The sequence below is a fragment of the Melopsittacus undulatus genome, chromosome 13 (genome assembly GCF_012275295.1).
Source record: "Melopsittacus undulatus isolate bMelUnd1 chromosome 13, bMelUnd1.mat.Z, whole genome shotgun sequence".
NCBI lineage: Eukaryota > Metazoa > Chordata > Aves > Psittaciformes > Psittaculidae > Melopsittacus > Melopsittacus undulatus.
The window spans coordinates 10,392,104-10,412,097 of NC_047539.1; the positions used below are offsets into that span (position 1 = coordinate 10,392,104).

A 19,994-nucleotide genomic window follows, 5' to 3' on the forward strand; every position below is an offset into this window, starting at 1 on the left:
CCTGTCCCTGTCCGTGCCCCTACCCGTGCCCCTGCCCCTGCCCGTGCCCCTGCCCCTGCCTGTGCCCCTGCCCAGCCCCCGCCGCAGCTCTGCCTGTGCTCGTGGCCATTCTCCTGCCCTGCTCAACCCCTGCCCTCCCCGTGCCCCGCCGCAGGAAGCACCACGCTGGGCCCTGTGGGCAGTGAGCTCTTTATCAGCCAGAAGAACCGGGCACCGCCGGCCGCAGCTCCCGCTGCCCCGGGCACGCAGGACCCCGCAGCTCCCGCTGCCCCGGGGACGCAGGACCCCGCAGCTCCCGCTGCCCCGGGCACGCAGGACCCCGCAGCTCCCGCTGCCCCGGGCACGCAGGACCCCGCAGCTCCCGCTGCCCCGGGGACGCAGGACCCCGCAGCTCTCGCTGCCCCGGGCACGCAGGACCCCGCAGCTCCCGCTGCCCCGGGCACGCAGGTCCCCGCAGCTCCCGCTGCCCCGGGCACGCAGGACCCCTCTGCGCCGCTCCGGGCACGCAGGCCCCGGCTGCCGCCAGCCATGCCCTTCCCCGCAGCCCGGCCATGGCAGCGCTGCCGGCGGCTCCGTGGCCAGCGCTGGGGGGGGCTCGTCCTTCGGCACCGGAGGTCTCGCAGGGCCGGGGAAGCCGGGCCTGGAGCGGCTAACAGGAGCCCCCCCGGCCCAGCCCCGCCACCGCCCGCGTCGCCTGCTCGGGGATGCAGCCTGGATCGCTGAGGATGGAGGTGGAGACGCTCAGCTGCCGGAGGGAGCTCAGGACGGCTGCGGGGAGAGATGTGGGACGTGAGCTGCCCCATGTCCTGAGGGCTGAAAGGGTTAAACCCATCCTGGGGTATGGCTCTTCCTGACACCTCCAGGACAGCCCACAGCAGGAAAGCTGGAGGGAAACCCCTGCCCCGAGCCCTGCCCAGCTGGGACACCGGCTGCAGCAGGGGGGTGAAAGGAGCATTGGAAAGCACCGAGCACACAGCCCCAGGGCACACAGCGGGTGCTTCCCTCCCGTGCAGCATCAGCTGGTGCAGCACCAGCCTCACTGCCCCCCGGACACCCCAGTCCTCTTGCCCTCCGCTCTCTCCTCAGCCCATGCCGTGGGCCAGCCTGGCTCCTTCAGCCTGCTGCAGACAGCCACAGGGACACCTACTTGGCCGAAGAGCTGGGAGGGAGCAGTGCTGATCCAGCCAGGCCAGGGACGTCTGCGTGAGGCTCTCCATGCTGGCCGTGGAGACCATGCCATTGAAAGACTCAAAGAGGGGCCGGATGATGATACTGAACTGATGGGAGGGGAGGAGTTAAGGGCCAGCTTTGCCAAGAGCATGGATTCCACCTGTAAGGTTCAGGCAGCACTCTCCTACAGGCAGCAGGACAAACCTCCCTGCCCAGACCTGCTGTGTCCCTTTCTCAGCACAGCACCATGCTGGGCACCAGCCCATACTGCTGGAGTGATGGGGATCTGTCACCCAGGAGCAGTGGGAGAGCTGTGTCACCCCCATCACAACTGAAGCTGACAGAAATGGTTGATTAGATACAAGGCAACTCTTTAAGGAGACTACTAGCGCAGTGTCCTCTGGAGTGACCAGGATGACACCAGTGTGTCCAGTGTGCTCCTCTGCTGGGACCACCACTGGGGACTGGTGAGTTTGTGCACTGCTTTGGCCGCCCATTCCCTGGCCCTTGGTCTCCTCCATTCTTCCAACCACATGGAACCCAGACTTGTGTCCCAGGCATGGACACACCTGGGTCTCCAGTGTGGCCACCAAGACCAAGCCATCATGTCCCTTCCTAATCTCTAGCTGATGGCTGCTGCCTCCCAGAGCCAGTTCCCACATTACCAGGAGCCTCTGCCTGCATGAGCTCAGCTCTGCCAGTGACTCCTCCCCAAGCACTGACCATTTACACTTACAAGGTTTGCTCCTTTGTAACAGAAGCTGCCTCCTAATCTCAGCATCTCAGCCTGTCCCACCATGGGCCCTTGGCTGGGAAACATCTCCCCATGGCCACCAGAGCCTCTTGAGCTGGAGGGACCCCACAGACCCAGGAGCAGTGAGTGGAGCAGAGGACCTGGTGTCTGGTGGAGGGTTCTGAGCAAGCTGCAGGCACTGATCCCAAAGGATACGATCCAGAACTTCCAGTTCTGCAGCGTGGAGGAGCGGACGTACTCGTCAAACATGCTGCGCATCTGGTCGAAGCGCTGGCGTGTGATGGGCACCCCTGTGGCTGGCAGCTGCTCCTGGCAGAGGCTGTGGGGCACCAGCACTGCTGTGGGTCCATGGTCAGGAGGCTGGGAGCCACAGGAGCTGCCCTGTGGGGAGGGGCTCCGGCAGGACCTGAGCTCTCAGCAGGGGTGAACAGGCAGCATCCCCCTCCCAGGGCAGCTGTGGGGCATGGCCCCATGCGCTGGTCCCACATGGCACTGCCTCTTGAGCATCATCCCTCCTCCAAACAGGGTTTGAGGTGGGGCAGTCAAGTGCAGGTCCTGGGAGGTGCTCAGGGACCTGCTGTGTCCTGCTGCCTCCCAAGCCTTTGCCCTGCCTGGATACCCCAATGCAGGCAGTGGCTCCCTCCTGCCTGCCCCAGCCATGCCCCCCCTTACTTGATGGAGCCATTGAGCTCCTCAATCTGCTCCCGCAGCCGCTGTGCCTCGTCCTGCAGGGCTGCCCGCTCCTGCTGCAGCTTGCAGATGTACTCAGCTGTCTTCTGCAAGGTGGTGGCCTTGCTGACCTGAGGGGCCGCAGGGTGAGACAGTGCAGGGAGCTCCTGGGACTGGCAGGGTGTGGGGCACCCGGTGCAGCAGGGCTGGCAGTGCAGGAGGTGCCCTGCTCCAGTGCCCACACCACCCTGGCACAGCTGCACCATATGGGCCTCCATGTGGGATTGCAGCCTCCTGCCCCAAGGGCTGGGGCACAGGACAGGAGCTCCCTGCACTGGGGCAGGCTGGAGGTGCAGCATCTCCAGGGGACACCCCTTGTCCCTCCATGCTCAGGGCTGCCTGTCCATGCAGCACTCACCTTGATGCTGGGCTGGGTGTTGAGCGTGCTCACCAGGCTGTGCAGGGTGTTGAAGCCCAGCTTGATGTTGAAGCGCCTCTTCTGCTCAGCAGAGATGTGTGTGATGCGGCGGCTCTCCACCTGCCCGTGGAGGAGTGCTATCAGGCCCCAGGTTTGTAGTGAGGCTATGGGGGAAGCTTGGAGGGCAGCAGGAAAGGGGGGTACTTATGGGGTTGTTGTCTCCCATAGCTCCTGGTGTACCTTGCTGTTCTCAGGTCTGCCCCGACATGACACGGGATGGTGCAGGGGGATGCCAGTGCCCAGCCCTGCAGTGGGTCTCGGGGAAGCCTGGCCAGGCTTGGGCCAGTCAATGCCTGGAAAAGGGAAAGTGATGCTCTGGGGAGAGCCTCTCACGATGGGCTGACATCAGGGTCCCACGCTGGGATGGGCAGAGGAGAGCAGCCTGCAGCACTACCCCGGTCCCAGGGCACCTGCCCCAGCATCCAACCCAATCTTATCAGCTTCTCTTATCCCAAATCCCACTCATTTTTTACAACGGCTCAGAAATGGGAACATCTGGAATGTGACATTTGAAGTTCCCAGTGTTTCTTGTAGTGGAATTTGCCAGGCGAGCAGACTGAAGGCAGCAAGGCTGTGGTCTGCAGCACCAAACTGAAACAGTGAGACCAGAGCCTGGTTTCCAGCCGCTGCTCTGGTTTCTGGGGTGAACGCAGGGCACTTCCTGCTCAAAACCCAAGCTCCGGGTTTTCAAAACCACAGCCCGACATTTTGATCCTCTTTGTCTTTTCCTGGTTCTGCTTTTGTCCCTGTAGAAGAAGGTGAAGGGACTGTGCCCTCCCCTCACACAGAGAACCCCTCCATGCTCAGCCGGGTAAATGTACATATCTGGGACTGAAGTAAACCTGGAACACCCCATAACGTGTAGTGCAGGCTCCCTGCACGGATGCCGTGTCCTGGCGAGCTCACTCACCGCAAGCCGATGTGGGGGACAGCCGCTCTGCCTTGGGCACCACCAGTGGGCCCGGCCTGGGGCCTGCCGGCGGCACCGGCACCACCTGGGAAGGGCTGGAGCCAGGAGCCAGCCCTGGGCTCTGCTGGGCCATTCTGGACAGGAAGGTGGTGGGGACGTCGGGGACAGTGCTCTGCTGTGGGGAGAAGGCAGAGGGAAGGGGGAGGTTGGGGACCCAGAGCCCCACATACATCAGGGACCAGACCTTCCCTTTGGGTTGGTCGGTGCCCAGGCACTGACATCAGAACATCTGCTGGGGACAGACCATGCAGCTCCTTCCCACCATCCACAGGGCAGCCCCAGCCCCATCGCCCTGCAAGGGGGTGCTGCCCACCTCCACCCTGTTTCTTTACAGGTGATTCCTGCCCCACATGCCACCCCCTTCCCCCTGTGCCTGCCCAGCTCCATACTACAAAGGGTGATCCCACAGAGCCCCATCTCCCCCCTTGCCCTAGCTCTACCCCTGCCCAGCAAGCAGGAGAAGGCAGTGTCTGACCTGGGGAGGCATTTCCCAGCGCGGGGGCTTACCGGGGACACAGGAGATGTGGGCACGAGTCCTTCACCTATCGGGCTCGGGGCATCCAGGACTGGCTCCTGCTTGGCTGCAGAGGGCAGGGAGCAGAAGGGAGCTGCTGTGTGAGGGTGCTGGGGCCTTGGGGACCTATCCTGCCCTGCAGGACAACCAGCCCCCAGCACCGGCATTGCTGCAGCCCTTCCCTGCCTGTCTGCATCAGAGAGGGGTGAAGCAGCCCCCAGAGAGCTGCCTTTGCTCCCTACAGCAAGGTTATCTTCAGGGCCCTTGGTGCAGGCAGGGACCCCCAGCCCACCCCAGACATCCATGACAGCCTCCGTGGGGCCTGTCCCATCTCATGTAGGGCAGCAGATCGGGCAGGACCCCTCAGCCCATCTGTGCCAACAGGAGACCAGGCTGGGGACACAGGGACTTGTCAGTGGTGCCCATGGCTGAGCCCTGCAGGGAAGCCTCCCTGGGCATGGCTCCCCCCAGCTTTGGGGCTGCCTCAGTGTGGGGACAGCCACACGCCCTGCCCCGCATCCCCAGCATCCAACCCCAGGGAGGTAATGGGGTCCCACATCTGATCCCCCCCCAGCATCTCCCCCCACCAGTGCCTGGCCCCGGCCCCCTTACCTGCGGTCAGGAGCTGGCTCAGGCAGGGGTTGGGCATGGCCAGGGCTGTCGGTGGGGGCAGTCCTGGCAGCCTCTTCGCCTTGGTGCCATTGGGCTTTGCCTTCAGCCGCCCGCTCCTGCCCTGGGGCAGCCCCTTGGGGGGGACGAACCTGGGGTCGCCCAGCAGGGTGGGAGGCAGGAGCTCGGGGGCAGCCGGGCGGGGGTACCCCGGGGGCACCATGCCTAGCGCATAGCCCAGCTCCGGGGAATGGGGGGCGAAGCAGGGTGCTGAGAGGGGGGATGTGGGGTGGACGAGGAGCGAGGGGCTGGGGGAGCTGGGGTAGGGGAACTTGCAGCGAGGTGCCGAGATGGGGGAGCACAGGGGGTCCGGGCTCAGCACTGATGTCCCGGGGGACAGGCTGGGAGGGGGGTAATGGGGTCCTGGTGGGGGCCCGTACTGCAGCAGGGGCTTGTGTTGGAGCTGGGGGCTGGGGTCGCTGGGCACGGTGGGGGGGGTCAGCAGGGCTGGGGGGAGCTCGGGGCCCAGGAAGGAGCTGTGGAGGCCAAGCTGGGAGGCACCGGCAGGCTGCAGGAGACACAGCATGGTCAGAGGGGGGCCAGGGCACTGCGGCCGTGGGCCATGGGCTGTGGTCCTGCTCACCTGGAGGAGGGCGCTGGGCGAGAGCGGAGCCTCGGGGCTTGGGGGCAGCCCCCGAGCACTCAGCAGGCACCCCCCATCACCGAACAGGGGCTCGGCCATGGGCATGAAGCAGGGTGGCTCCTGGTAGCCTGGTTGCATCTGTGATGGCAGCGGCCGGTGGCTGGTGAAGATATCTGTGGAGACAGAGTGGTGGGTGTCAGCAAACCTCCCCAGGGAGGGGGTGTCAACCCCAGGGCACATGGGGTCAAGCTGTACCCCATTACCAGCACTGCCAGAGGTTTACACCTGTGGCCAGCCTTGACACGTCAAGGGGATAGGAACACCCACCCTAGGGAGGGGACCCCATCCTGACACCCATCCAGGCACCTCATGCTCCACAGCTGCTCCCAGGGCTATGTGGCTGTACAGCCCCTGGTGAACCAGCTCCAGTGTGGGGCAGGCACCGTGACCCCCAGGCTGTGGGGCAGCTGCTGGCTTGGAGGCACAGCTCACAGCATCCCCCAGCCATGGGGTCGTTCCCCTGCAGCCATGGTCAGTGTTTACCCCCCCCAGCAGTGCCGTGCGTGCAGCCTGTGGCTAACCACATCCCATGGCCTTCCCGAAGCTGAGCCCCGTGACCCTGTGGTGACTCCCTCTCCCTTCCTCTCCCCTTCCCACAGCCCTGCTCCTTCCGCAGACCCAGACGCTGTGGTGCAAGGGGCTGGTCTGATGCTTTGGGCCACCTCCTTGGGGAAATGAGCTCCCCATGCAAGCTTCGGTTTGGTGCTGGTGCTGGTGCTGTGGCTGCCTGTGCTGGTGCTGGTGCTGTGGCTGCCTGTGCTGGTGCTGGTGCTGCCTGTGCCAGTGCTGGTGCTGTGGCTGCCTGTGCTGGTGCTGGTGCTGCCTGTGCTGGTGCTGGTGCTGTGGCTGCCTGTGCTGGTGCTGGTGCTGTGGCTGACTGTGTCGGTGCTGGCTCCAGCAGTGCCACCAGGAGGGTTTCCCCTGGAGAGGATGACTCTGATCTGGGGATGGGGCTGCCGGATGCCTCCCAGGAGGATGGGGCAGGAGTGCTGGTTGGGTCTGCAGACTGAGCAGCTCCCCTGTGGGGAGCACCCAGCCATGCTCCCAAGCCCTCAGCTGCCATGACCATCACTGCCCCAGGCTCCATCTCACTTCCTGCAGAGCCCAGCTCAGTCCATATCCTGTCCCTGGTGCCCACATGTGTAGCTATGCCCCAGGACTCTGCTCTGCCTCCCGTGTGGTGCAGCCTCTGGCACCCAGGGTGCCCTGGCTGGGACCTGCAAGGGTCTGAGACCCTCCTGAACCTCCATCAGAGAAGCAGACATGCCAGCAGAGTGGGATGCTATGGAGCTGAGCATGGTGGTGACTCCAGCGGTGCCATGTGCTGGCAACCAAGGGTAACCCCAGTGCGGGACAGTGCAGTGCCACCCCTGAGCTGCCCCACGCAGCCCTGAGCCTGCCCCTTCCCACTACCAAGGATATGGTGAATGCCAGGGAGCGTGGCAGAGCCACCCCTGCCGTTCCACTCACTGGGAGCTGTGCTGTCAGGCAGGGTCCCAATCTCCCAAGGGTGCAGCACCCAACTCCATGTTGCCCCCAGCTCTTGGCCATGCCCACACAGCACACTGAAGCTCTGCGGGTATTTATAGGCATTTCTGGTGCCCAGCTCTGCAGATTCAATTCCTCTTGTGCCTCTTGCTCTGCTGCAGGGATGGAAGGTGGCTGGCTGCCCCTAAGAGCCCTGTGTCCCCTTCTCCTTACCCCTTCCCCACCCAACAGCTCTTGCCCACGCTCTTCTCCACCATTGCATCATCCTGACCTCTCCCCAGCAGTACGCTGTGGCCAGGGCACATCACTGCTCACTGGAGAAGAGCCCGTGCAGATGGCACACCACACCTCTGGCATCCCATTCAAACCCAGGGCTGGGACTGGGGCTACAGAACCCATTCCTAAACCAAGAACACTCCAGCATTGGCCCCAGGCCCCGTGTGAGCCCTGCAGCACAGTGGGGTGATGCCACCCCATGGGATGCCAGTGCTGCCCCCTGCACCCCAGTGCCCTGTATGGGTCCTACCTGGAGCGCAGCGCCAGCAGGGCGCGGGGCCCGGCTGCTCCCTTGCCTCTGCCATCAGGACTTCTCCATCTGCCCCACACTGTGCTCCGGCTGTGAGCACGAGGAGCTTCCTCCTTTGGGGATGGGTTTGCCCCTGCTGACTGACAGGGGCTGAGCTCTGTCACCAGCACCAGTGACCCTGCGAGCCCTGTGCTGACCGCTGCAGTGCCCACCCTGCACGTGTGCCCACAGTGCTCTGGCAGCCTGCACCCTGCATTCAGCACCCATCTCCTCTCCCAGTCACCCCACAGCCCTGTGGGTTCATGACCTGGCACTGCCCATCACATGGGGTGTGAACACCCCTGCCCCACACACTCCCTCTGCCCAGCGCACACTCACATCCCACAGTGCTGTCACAGGGCTGCTCTGCACAGCATCCCAGGAAATGGGACAAGACTCCCACTCTCAGGAGCACAGAAGCCCTGGGGCACACCGGCCATACCTGGGATGCTGTCTCTGACCCCAGCTGGACTTGAGACCCTCCCCAGCCCCAGCAGTCCCCCCATGTGCATCTCCAGGGTTTGGGCAAAACACGAACTACAGAATCCCATCATGGTTTGGGTTAAAGGGACCTTAAAGCTCCTCCAGTTCCAGCCCTTGCCATGGGCAGGGACATCTTCCAATAGAGCAGATTGCTCCCAACCCCATTGAACCCGGCCTTAAACATTCCTTGGAAGAGATGCTCTCCTGCAATGAAGTGGCTGCAGTAAGACCTGTTCCATTCCCATGCTGCACCCTAGAGCAAAATGCTGTCCTTTGCCCCAGGAAACAAAAGACAGCTTGGCTGCTAATAGAAATGTATTGGTTCAGATGGGTACCCCCTGCCCCTTGCCAGCTCCTGCTGAGCATGAGGCTGTGCCGTGTGGTGGCACTGATGGCACTGATGGCAGGTTCTGGACCTGCTGCTGTGACACTGTTGTGGTGAGGAGCTGCCAGCACTGTGCAGGGTCTCAGGGCATGGGACACTTGTGTGTCCCTGTGACCCATTTGGAGCTGTCCCACCTACCAGTGACTGGCACCTGCTTGGGGCACCTGGGGACAAGGGCAAAGGGCCAGCAGTGGGAACAGACCCTCTGCCCGGAAAGGGGCTCACCCTGATGGGACCTCTGGAAGGAAGGAGCCAAGAAGACGCTGGCAAGAGCCTTCCCATCACATCCCTCCCTGGGGCATCCCCCCACCTGCCCCAGCCCATCAGGGTGTCCCAGCCTAGTCCCTGGCAGCATCTTATCTTGCATCACACCATGGCCATGCGGTGCACGCACGCCTGTTTCCTCCTGCCAAAGGAAGTGGAATGGCTGTGGAGCTCAGAGGATGGATGCACAGAGGGGTCCAGAGATGCTGGTGCTGCCCAAGGCCACCAGCTACCTGGGGAGGCTGCAATAACCAACCCATGCTGGCTTCCCCCCTGGAAACCATGCACAGGCCACCAGCTCTGGCATGGTTGAGGGCAGAGCAGGTTCCCAGTGCAATGTGTACCAGCAGCACCTTGCCCTGGCATAGGAGGACACTGGGGAGCAGGACACGTCCCAGCTGACCCCACAGCACTCACTGGCACAGCTCAGAGCCTGCATGGCAGCGCTGGTGGGGGAGGCTGCTATTGCCCACTCCCTGGTGTGCCCTCAGCACCCCTCTTGCCCCAGGTGGCATCAGTGCCGGGTTTGTCACTGTCCCTGGCAGGGTCAGAGCACTGCCCAGCACCGGGACCCACTTCTAAGCCAGCCCCATGGCTGCTCAGCCTGGCAATGGTTGGCTGAGGAGGGGGACACTGCAGCACAGAGCCTGCTCTGCAGGGGTTCCCCTCTCCTGTGCAGGACACTTGTGCTTTGGCTGCAGCCGAAGGGAGGTTCTGGCACCCTGGGAACCACCAGATCTCTCTTTGTGGCAATGCAGAGCTGCTGTGGTTCTGCCCTGGGTGCAGGCAGGCAGCAGAGCCCCTGCCCCACAGCCTGCCCATGCATGCTGCTCTCTCCATGCCAGTGCATGTCTGCTGCTTTCAGGCCACCCCTGCAGCTGCTGCCTGGCCAGCTTTGGGCTGCAGCTGGGTGCACACCATGCTGGGCTGTGTGGGATGCGGCTGGCTCTTACCTGAGGTCTCCATATCATCCAGGCTGGGCTGCAGCGGCGCCAAGTCCGGCTGTATCATGTCAGCATTCCCAACATAGGCTGGAAGAGGGCAGAGCTGCAATGCTGGGGCCCGGGCACAGCACCCTCACTACCCCCTTCAGGGTTCCTCCCACCCCTGCCCTCATACCTGCCTGGCTGTGGCCCCTCGTGGCACCCCAGAGTCACCCTGTGCTGCTGCTCCTTGCACTGGCAGGGAGGTGGGTGCCCCTCTGTGCAGACCCAGGACCATCCCATCCCCACCATCCTGCCCACCAGTGCCCCTGGGACCTCATCCAGTGCCCAGGAACTGCAGGGAAAAGATGATCCTTGGCACAGGACCCACCTGGTGCTGCAGGAGCTCCAGGGACCTGGCCAGGCAGGGGCAGCAGAGTGTGGCCATGGAAGGCAGGACCTGCCTGCTCCTCACCCTCATGGGTCTGGTGCTGCCTGGGCAGCTCAGCACATCCCACCTGAGGCAGTCTGTAGGGAGCCACCCAAGGAGGGGATGCTCCCACCCGTCCCAAATGGAGCTCTCACTTTGCAGCATCCCCCCAGGAAGGATGCCAGGGGATCCTCTCTGCTCAAGACACAGCAGCTCCAGGGTTAGCCCCAGAGGCAGCAAGGTGCTGCTGTGTGTGCTGCCCACATGGACCTCCTCCACATCCTGCCAGAGCATGCTCTGGAACACCTACCGTCCTCGGGGAGTGCCTGATGGGCACTGGGCGTCTGGGTCATGGTGAAGAGGGTGTCAGAGATGTCCGAGAGGAAGGTGTCCAAGTCAAAGTGCTGCCTACCCCCCGGCTCCTCCTCCTCATCCCCCAGCAGCATGGGCACCACGTTGCAGAAGAGCTGGTTGCACCATTTCTCCATTGGCCTCCAGAGATCTTCATCCTGAATGAGATGAGCAAAGGGGTGGGAAGGGCACATGCCTGGCTCCCCAGCTGCTCTCCTGCCATCTCCCATGCTCCCTACACAATTTATCACTCCAAAGCTTCACACCCGGCACATTGATGCTTCCAGAAGTATGAGTGCGACATCCTAAGGGCTCAGCATCTCATCCCATAAGGCCTGGCATGCCCCAGTGCTTTTGCCTGCCCTTCTCCCAAGCTGCCAAGTGCAGGGGTTTGCATTGTGCCCCCCTAATGCCCCCTCCCCACCCTTCCCCAGCACACTCACCTGCTTTGGACCAGAGACCTCTTCCTCCCGAGTGGTCTTCCGGAGCTGGAAGGTGAAGACAGCCCATGTCACCTGCCCAGCCAAGGCAGTCACAGTGTGGGGCAGGGCCACGGGCAGGGCAGAGGGGAGCAGTACTTAGGATGGAGGTCCCTGGAGGGCTCAGTGTGGCTGCCATGAGCTCACATCTGCCTTCACTCCACCGGGTTTGGGCTGAGCAGCGGCAGCAGTGGGACCAGTGCTGTGTGTGACTGCCAGCACCCTGCCTGCCCCTGTCACCCCAACCTTTATGGGTCCTGAGCGAGGAGCTGGGGTGAGGCTGGACCAGGTTCCACCCCGTGTGGCAGGAGGCCAAGGCTGCGGTGCCAGCAGAGGATTGGAGCCATCCAGCCTGCCCGGCAGCACGTGCTGGCAGGGTGAGATGTGGCTGCCAGCAGCATGCCTGTGAATCCCAGCCCAGCCTAGTGCTGGCCCTGCTCATCCCACCCCAACACGTGTGCTGCGGGTGCGCTGCCAAACCCAGCCCCGGACGGTGCAAAAGGCAGGGCACAGTCAGCCAGAGCACAGCCAGCACTGCAGACAGCAGGGGATGGGGTCTCCATTGAGCTCTGCCCCACCAGCACCATGTGAGCAGCCAGCATCCCCTCCACATCCTGCTCCCGGTGAGCCGTGGTTCCATGCTGGGTATGTCCTGCCCCACCACTGGCACCACGATGGGACAGGCAGCATCATGGGCAGAGACACTCACTCGCTTCTTGTAGTAGATCCTCCACTTGTGGTACTCCCTCATCACCACCTCGATGCGGCGTTTCCAGTAGTTGCCCTCCAGCACAACAGCCTGGTGGGGCAGGATGGGGGGTGAGGGCTGATCCCCACAGCCCCCAGACCCCCCCAGCCAGGCCTGTGCCCCATCACAAACCTCTTTCCCAGCAGATCTGTGCACCCAGCGAGCTCTGCCCCTGTGTGTCCCCCTGTGCTGCACAGACCTGCTCCTGCACAGGACCATGCCCTACCTCTGGTTTTCGGTGCTCATCAGCTTCCGAGCCCTCCAGTGGGGTGATGAAGCCACACACAGGATTCTTCCTCCTCTCCACATCTGCACAGGGAAACACGGAGCCGGCTTCACCCATGGCTCCATCCCTGGGCAGCCCCATCCCGCCTGGCATCGCCCGCACTCAGCAGGCACTGGGGTCTGGCTCCATACTCACACTGGATGTACCAAGCTCTCCAGATAGCATTGTTGAGACGAATCTTGTCCCGGCAAAGCAGCCGCAGCCCCTTGAAGTTCTTCCACTTTGGAGACACCAGCTTCCCACTGGAATACCGAGCAAAGGAGAGGCTGAGGGGCCCCATCCCAGAGCCTGCCCCGGTCAGGCTCTCACAAGAGGGGCCCAGGCCACCAGCCTGGGGGCACATCTGGAGCAGGAGCAGCCATGTGGCTGTCAGCCAGGCGCCAATGGGAGCCCCCATGAGAGCACCCTGAGCTCACGTTCACCTTGGGAGCAGCACAGACCTGACCCATGAGCTTCACAGAGCCACATGAGGCTCCTCAAGCCCCTAGGACTAAAGCAGATTGAGGCTCTAACTCGGCACCAAGGAGGGACCCCCCTGTCCCCACCAGCACATCTCCATCCTGGCCCCATGGGATGTGAAGAACATTTCCTGCCCAGGAAGGATGCCCAGGAGATGTGGTGCTGTGGTTCCTGCCTCACTGCAGCATCTCCCCCTCTGCTCTGGGCAGAACCCCCTGCAGCCCTGATCCAGCTCTGGGGCAGCAGCACCAGAGGGACCTGGAGCTGTTGGAGCGAGGCCAGAGGAGGCCATGGAGCTGCTGCGAGGGCTGGAGCAGCTCTGCTCTGGAGCCAGGCTGAGAGAAGAGCAGGCGTCTGCATGGGTCTGGGAAGGCAAGAGAGCAAACTGGAGTATGTTATAGACATTAAGGGACCCTCACTTGTGCCCCAAGACAGGCACGGAGCGGGGCAAGCTCTGCCCCCAGCCCAGCACTGCCCTGAGCTCTTCTCCACACCCATGCCCTATAAACCTGTGTCCCCCATTGCAGCCCCCAGCCCTCCCTGCTTCCTGTTTCCCAGCTCCCAGCACCAGCTGTGTTTGTTCTGTAGCTCTGTGCTGCGGTGATGTCCCTAATGGGGCCCACAGTGCAGGCAGCCTCATCTCCCTGTTTCCTTCCAGCTGAGGGGACATGACCTGGTGTGCACTGACCAGGGAGCTCCCGAGGGCTCTGCTGCCCCACGAGCTCCAGGGGATGCTGGGGTCTCTCTGGGGTCCTTTTCCCTCTGTCTTGGAGCTCAGCAGCTGCCCTGGCTCTCCCACCCATGGGTGCACAGCCTCAGGGCAATGTCGGCTGCACGGAGGGGCCCTTTTGGGCAGGCTGGAGGCTGCACAGCATCCCTGCCCAAAGTCCATGCTGAGAGTTTGCCCCTTAAAGAGCTCGGTGCTATTTTGGGTCCCACTTATGCTGGGCACACGCATGGAGGAGGGAGGGGGGATGCTGGGCTGGGTTTAGGGATGCTGTATTCCCTTGTTGCCAGCATCTCTGGGGTCCCTCAAGATGCTGTCAGTCCATGTCCCCAAGGAGGTGCTAGGGATGAGAGCAATGCTTTAAGTAGCAGCACACTTGTTCACACAAGCTTGTGAAACCTCAGAGCACCCTCGAACAAAGACTGACCTATTCTGCATTAACCTGCTTTTGAAACCCACCCCCATGGCACAGCAGAACAAGTGGGGCTCCCTCCTCTGCAGCAGCACCAGCACGGAGCTGGGTTTCAAACAGGCTGTTATCCCGAGGTTAGAGCCTGAAGAGGCAGCAGTGCAGGCAGGAGGAGCCCTGCCCTGCTCCTTCGCAGCTCTGCAGCTGCAGGAAGCATGCAGGGTGGAGAGCAGAGCGATGCTGTCCCATCACTGCAGGGAACAAGGATGGGGACCTCTTCAGCCTGATGCAGGGATGTGCCTGGGAGCAGGCGCTCCCATCCATGGGGTGGATGGGGATGGTCAGGGACACCCAGCCCACCCCACAGCCCCAGGGGCTGGGGCAGGCCCCGTGTCCCTGTGGCTCCAGGCTGCAGGGAGTTAAGGATGTGGTTGTGCAGTGGCCACTCTGCTATCACCAGGAGTTTGAACTTTCCCCTGTGGCACAAGGCAAACAGAGCAGTGCTGCCAAGCAGAGGAGCCAATGGAAGGGACGGGTTTCCCGGGCATGGAGCCATATGGTGCCGGTCAAGGCTACCCGGCCACCCTCACCGGTGCCAGCCACCAACAGCCAGAGCAAGGGAGGCAGCATGAGCGCAGGACCACAGCCCATGGATGTGCACCTGGGCCACTCTTGGGGCTGGTGGGGTTGTGGCCATGGGGCTGCTGCGGGTCCTGGGGCAGAGGGGAGATGCCTTTGGGCTTTGCCATAACAGGTTTTTTTGCCCATTAACAATCCTTTCTGGTTTGGGGCTTATCAGGCTGATCTTTGCTCCCTGGTTTGCCTTGGAAATGGCCCCACCCTTCCCAGGGAGGTGAATGCAAACCCCACATGGAGACAGGGGAAAGGTTTGGGATGTCCCAGCCTGCCCCATGCTGCAGAGGAATTGGACGCAGGTGCCACCATCGTCTAAGGGGGCATGGGGTGAGGTGGAAACAGGGCTCAGCCTGGGACCAAACCTGGTGTGGGTCAGCACCATGATTCATTCAGCCTGTACAGAGGTTTAAGGTGTTGCAGCCCCTTCATGGCACAGTGAGTGATCTGCTCTGCATCGACAAGAGGAGAGGGGAGGAAGGAGCTGGTGTAGATGCAGGGCTGTTGGGATGCAGCGTGCCCCAGGGTGGCTGATAGAGGACAGCATTCCCTGCAGGTCCTGACTGCTCATGTTCCATTTCCCACAGCTTTTGCTCCTAAAATAATGGGTTTTCCTTGAATTTTTATGCCTTAAGATGCAGAGTCTGAAAGTTAAAAATCTAACCTCAATTTTCCTGAAAAGTGCCTCCAAGTAAAAAACCAACTGTGTTCAAATCCAGCTTCAAATCCCTACTGTCTAAATGAGCTTTATTTCTTCACCGCATTGTGCTGATGGAGAGGCTCCAGCTTGGCCACTTGTCACAGTGCCTGATTTAATTCGAGGGCAGTGCTGTAACAAAGGTGTTAATAGGGAGTACTGTGGATTAGACAGGGACCCGCTCTGTGTGTTTACTGCCAGACTGGAGTGCTACTACACTCACAGCTCTGCCCCTTGAGCAGCCACCATCCTTCCTGCAGAGCAAGCATGGAGTGCCTCAATGAGAAGGAAAGTCCTTTAAGCTGAACCTGCTTAAGCGAGGCCAGAGGAGGCCATGGAGCTGCTGCGAGGGCTGGAGCAGCTCTGCTCTGGAGCCAGGGGACAGAGCTGGGCTGGGGCAGCCTGGACAAGAGAAGAGGAGACCTGAGAGCAGCTCCAGTGCCTGAAGGGGCTGCAGGAAACCTGGAGAGGGGCTTGGGACAAGGGATGTAGGGACAGGCCAAGGGGAATGGCTTGAACCTGCCCGAGGGGAGACTGAGCTGAGCTCTGAGGCAGAAGCTGTTCCCTGGGAGGGTGCTGAGGCGCTGGCACAGGGTGCCCAGAGAAGCTGTGGCTGCCCCATCCCTGGCAGTGCTCAAGGCCAGGTTGGACACAGGGGCTTGGAGCAGCTGCTCCAGTGGAAGGGGTCCCTGCCCGGGGCAGGGGTTGGAGCTGGAGGAGCTTTAAGGTCCCTCCATCCCAAACCAGGCTGGGATTCTATGATCTAAGTCCCCTTGCAAATAGCTGTCCAAGGAGCTGGATAGCTGCAACCAAGGTGGGTATCCTGGCGATCCCTGGAGATATGACCCCATGTACATTAGAGTTGGAACAGACTTGAATACCAGCGAGCTCCTCTGCACACTGCTTGGGTAGGATCAGCCCCAAATCCTTGGAAAATGACAGAGAAAAGGCACTCAGCTCCCTGCCACAGCACAACATGCTCAGTACGGATGGGTTCAGCCCAAGCCTTTCCTTTCCCCTGACCCACTATTGCCCATCGTGTGGACAATCCACAGCAGAAACTGCCTGACCCACCGCAAAGCCCCAAAGGGTTCCGCTGCCATTGGCACCAAGCTCTGCCCCCCGAGCTCCTGCTGCCATCCAGCCAGGGAACAGGCAGCACCCACTGGTCTGAGGTCTGCGTGGGTCCAAAGCCTCCTTAGATGATGGGGATGGACCCAGCAATTCCAGGATGTGGCCATGTTGGTGCAAGGCACTTCCAGCCAGGCTGAGCTAATGCACAGGGCTGCGGGTGAGTGCTGGTGAGCTGTGGGGGACTGAGGTGAGGGATTTGCTGGGAGGGCAAAGGGAAAGTCAGGGTAATCTGGAGAGAAGGAAAAGGGGAGAGGGCAGCTCAGTGTGTGTGTCATTGTGGTCTCTGCCCTGGTGCATGAGTGTTCAAGGCACTGTGAATTAGAGAATCAGAGTATGGCAAAGCTGTATGAGCAATCCCACTGCTAGGAAAGCCTCAGAGCCTGCTAGCGACTTGCCAGGAGGATGGGTTCCTAGGGAGTGTAAGAGTGTAACTGAAGCACAAAAGGGGCAGAGTGAATACTGCAGATGGGTTAACAGCCTGATGCCCCTGCCTGCTAAACCTCTCCTCTCAGTATCTGCAAGGGAGCAGAGGAGGTTAAATCTGCATCCCACCCTAACAACTGCTCCAGGAGGCTTCTGAAGCACAGGACAGGCAGTGCAAGGTAACACCAGAGTGGCTGCAGTTTGCAGCTCCATCTGCACCCAGTTCTTCTGCCTTCAGGATAGTTCCCCAGGTCAGGCATCCAGTGACCCCCTGCAGTGGGTCACAGGAAGGTGTGTGAACAAAGGAGACCCACTCTGCATGGCAGGACACTGGGAGTCCCACTGCAGCCATGGGGAGAAAGAGCTGGTGTGGGTGGGGAGATCATGCTAAGGCCAGAGTGTGAAGAGATCCTGCAGGAGCTCAGCTTCTGGGGGGAATGAAGGTAAGTGGGCTGCAGGGAGGTGAACCCATGGAGAAACAACAGCCTAAGGAAGGGAGTCAGAAATGCAGCACGATGCAGGAGGAGTGGAAGACATTCATGAAGTCTTTGGCAGGAGAACTGCTGAAGTGTCCTGGAAAATGGGTACTGGGGAAAAGGGCCTGGGAACTGCTTCATCCCAGCAGCAGGAGGAAGACCTGGTGAAGGAGGAGGGGGTTGCCTCTCTTTGAGATCTGAAGAAACAAGGTACTGCCAGAAGCCAGCCTTGATGTGGAGAGAGGGCTCCTTTCCCAGCAAGGGGATGATCTCACTCCAGCCCCTGAAGGAAGAACACATCAGATCCTGCTCAAGCTGAGACAGGACTGCCCAAAACATCTGTGAAGTGCCATGGAGGAACGTTGGAGAGGGGAGGAATTACAGCTGCCCACATGAATCTGGAGGGTTGGAACTAGGTGATCCTAAGGTCCTTTCCAACCCAAACCGTTCTGTGATCCTATGAAAGCTGAGCTACAGCCATGGAAAACGGTGCTGTTGAGAGAGAGTTTAGTGAATTGCCTTTGAAACTGTGTGAGCCTGGGCAGTGAGGGATGGGCAGCTGCAGCAGCCATGGCTCAGCCAGCAGCTCAGCTCAGTGACAGCTCTCTGCATGCAGCACTCCTAGGGACACATTTGGGTCCAGTGTCCAGCCTGGTGCCCCTGACAAAAGAGGGATGCTCACAAACTGGAGTGATCCTGCAGCAGTGCTCAGATGGCTGGTAACTAATGTACATGACAGAAGAGGAGGGTGACTGACGTGTGTGTTCAGCCTGAAGAAGAGAGGCTGAAGAGAGCTGCAGGGATGGAGCCTTGCCTGCAACATCATGGCCAACCAAGGGTGGTGTCAGCTCCACTGCCCAGGCAGCTACACCCTGCCCCTTTCCCCCCTGCCAAGGGAGCACCAGAGCCTGGGGGCATGCAGAGGCTGTGGTGCATCTCAGGGGTCAAGAGCCTGAGCACTGGGGGTAGAGCAGTGTGTGCTCCTCCAGCCCCGAGCTGCAAGGGTCAAAGCACAGCAAGTGTGGGGCTGGGAGAGTGAAGGAGTGTGGCCAACAGTGCCTGAATGTCCCCCCCGGTGGCTTGCCCCTGACTTGTCCCCCCATGCTGATGCTCACCATGTGCCGGCTTCGCCAGCACCTTGGAGGAGGCTGTGCCATGCTGGCCATGAGCAAACCCTGCAGTCTGTGGCCATGGGCCAGGTGTACACAGCTATGTGGCAATGAGTACTCTTGGAACACTGTCCCAGTGCCCCATGTCACCAGGGCTGCTCTGGAGTATGACCACATACCCCATCATGTTCAGCACTCGAGGTCTTCAAGGAATAGCTAAAAGGTCAGCAGCTGAATGAGACCCTCTGTGAAACAAGGCAATAGACAACTCCTGAAGCCTGTTTTGCTGAGGTTTTGTTTTCACATGGACATTGTCATCCCAGGTTTTCACCTGGACATTTTGGGACAGTTATGTAAGCAGTTTTGTGCTGACACCAGCAGAGCAAGTCACTCTGATGCTACACTTGAGAGAACTTAAAACCTTGGGGCTTTGGTGAAAGAGGGGAGCTGCCTCCAATGGTGTGGATCAAGGCACTAAGAGACATGATGCAGGCTCTGCTGTTGTCAGAGAGGCTGTGGGATGAACAGGTCCCTACCATCCTGGGATTGGCCGACTTGTGTGGTCGGGGAAATGATGCAGTTACCCATCCCATATTGCAGGAGAGAAGGAGGGATGCTTTCAAAGGCCCTGGACAAAGCCCTGTGCAGCCATCTAGCCCCAAGTGCTGCTGCATGCCCTAGAATAACCTCGGGACACGTGGGCAGAGTCAAGGACAGGAAGGCAGGAGTCCTGCTCTGAGCTGGATTGCCTAAGACTGAGTGTTGGCTGCCCACAGGGTTATTGCTGCTCTATGGAGAGTGCAGGATCTGGCCATGAGGGTGCCACAGCTGGATGCAGGGACTCCAGATCTCATGGGAAGCTGGAGAAGGGTTAAGCTACATGTGAAGAGAGATAACTTCTCATCTGGCTCCACAGCCAAGAACCCAGCACCAGCTCTTTGTCCCCCAGCCCTCCCAGGACAGTGGGTTTTGAGCACATTGCACATCGCAGTCCAATGGAGAAGGAGAGGAAGATGCCAGCCTGCAATCAGTGTCTGTATGGGCAGCAGGGCTCAGCCAGCCTCACACCTTCAAAGAGCGAGGGGGTCTGTGAGACACAAGCCAGTGAAGGGTCCCTGCGACTCACCTGTACTCCAGGCTCATGCACTCGAAGAGCCGGGTGAGGGTCGGGTCGATGCTCCGGGGATCAGCCGCTTGGGGCTCGGTGCGGTGATGGCGCCGTCGGGGCAGTGAGTCGCTGTGCGGGGACGACACCATGAAGTGACCACTGTGGATGACCTGAGAGGGGTTCTGCACCCTGGCACCAGCTCCTGTGCCCCCCACGGCCGTGTCCTCAGAGTCTGAGTCAGAGTCAGACATGGGGCATGGCCCAACCGAGGGCTCCGGGAAGGGTCCCGGCAGCCCCACCTGCGCTCCTGCCATCACCTTCACCGGCCTGCCCCAGTACTGAGGTCCATGTCCTGGAAGTGCCAAAGCCAACGATGCTGTGCCGGCACTGAGCACGGGGCTGGGCTCCCCAGCTCAGGACACCCACACCACACCTCCTGCTCGGCTCCGCTCTCCCCTGTCCGGACCACGCTGTCTCCTCCGCACTCCAAGGGTCAGCTTTCGCTTTGCGAGCGCCTCGTCACCAGCCCTATTTATAGTGGTGGCAGCTG

At 61.2% G+C, this 19,994-nt stretch overlaps 1 protein-coding gene across 1 annotated transcript; it reads right to left on the minus strand.

The window, feature by feature from the left end:
- Positions 1-632: 632 nt before the first annotated feature.
- MLXIPL (MLX interacting protein like) lies at positions 633-19,758 on the minus strand. The gene is made up of 18 exons (XM_034068851.1): positions 19,463-19,758; positions 12,405-12,511; positions 12,210-12,292; positions 11,945-12,034; positions 11,200-11,244; positions 10,716-10,914; positions 10,006-10,083; positions 7,882-7,971; positions 5,808-5,980; positions 5,168-5,732; positions 4,549-4,622; positions 3,982-4,156; positions 3,252-3,364; positions 3,012-3,131; positions 2,597-2,724; positions 2,120-2,243; positions 1,148-1,277; positions 633-768 (listed from the first exon to the last, which is right to left on the minus strand). The coding sequence occupies exons 1-18, from the start codon at positions 19,756-19,758 to the stop codon at positions 650-652; spliced, it is 2,709 nt and encodes a 902-aa protein (XP_033924742.1). The 3' UTR covers positions 633-649.
- Between the last annotated feature and the right edge of the window lie 236 nt (positions 19,759-19,994).

Coding starts and splice junctions, on each gene's coding strand:
- MLXIPL (XM_034068851.1), bottom strand. CDS start 19,758: ATGGCAGGAGCGCAGGTGGGGCTGCCGGGACCCTTCCCGGAGCCCTCG. Junction 4,157..4,548: donor CCACATCTCCTGTGTCCCCG/GTAAGCCCCCGC, acceptor TTCTCCCCACAG/CAGAGCACTGTCCCCGACGT. Junction 2,725..3,011: donor ACACCCAGCCCAGCATCAAG/GTGAGTGCTGCA, acceptor GCGGCCCCTCAG/GTCAGCAAGGCCACCACCTT.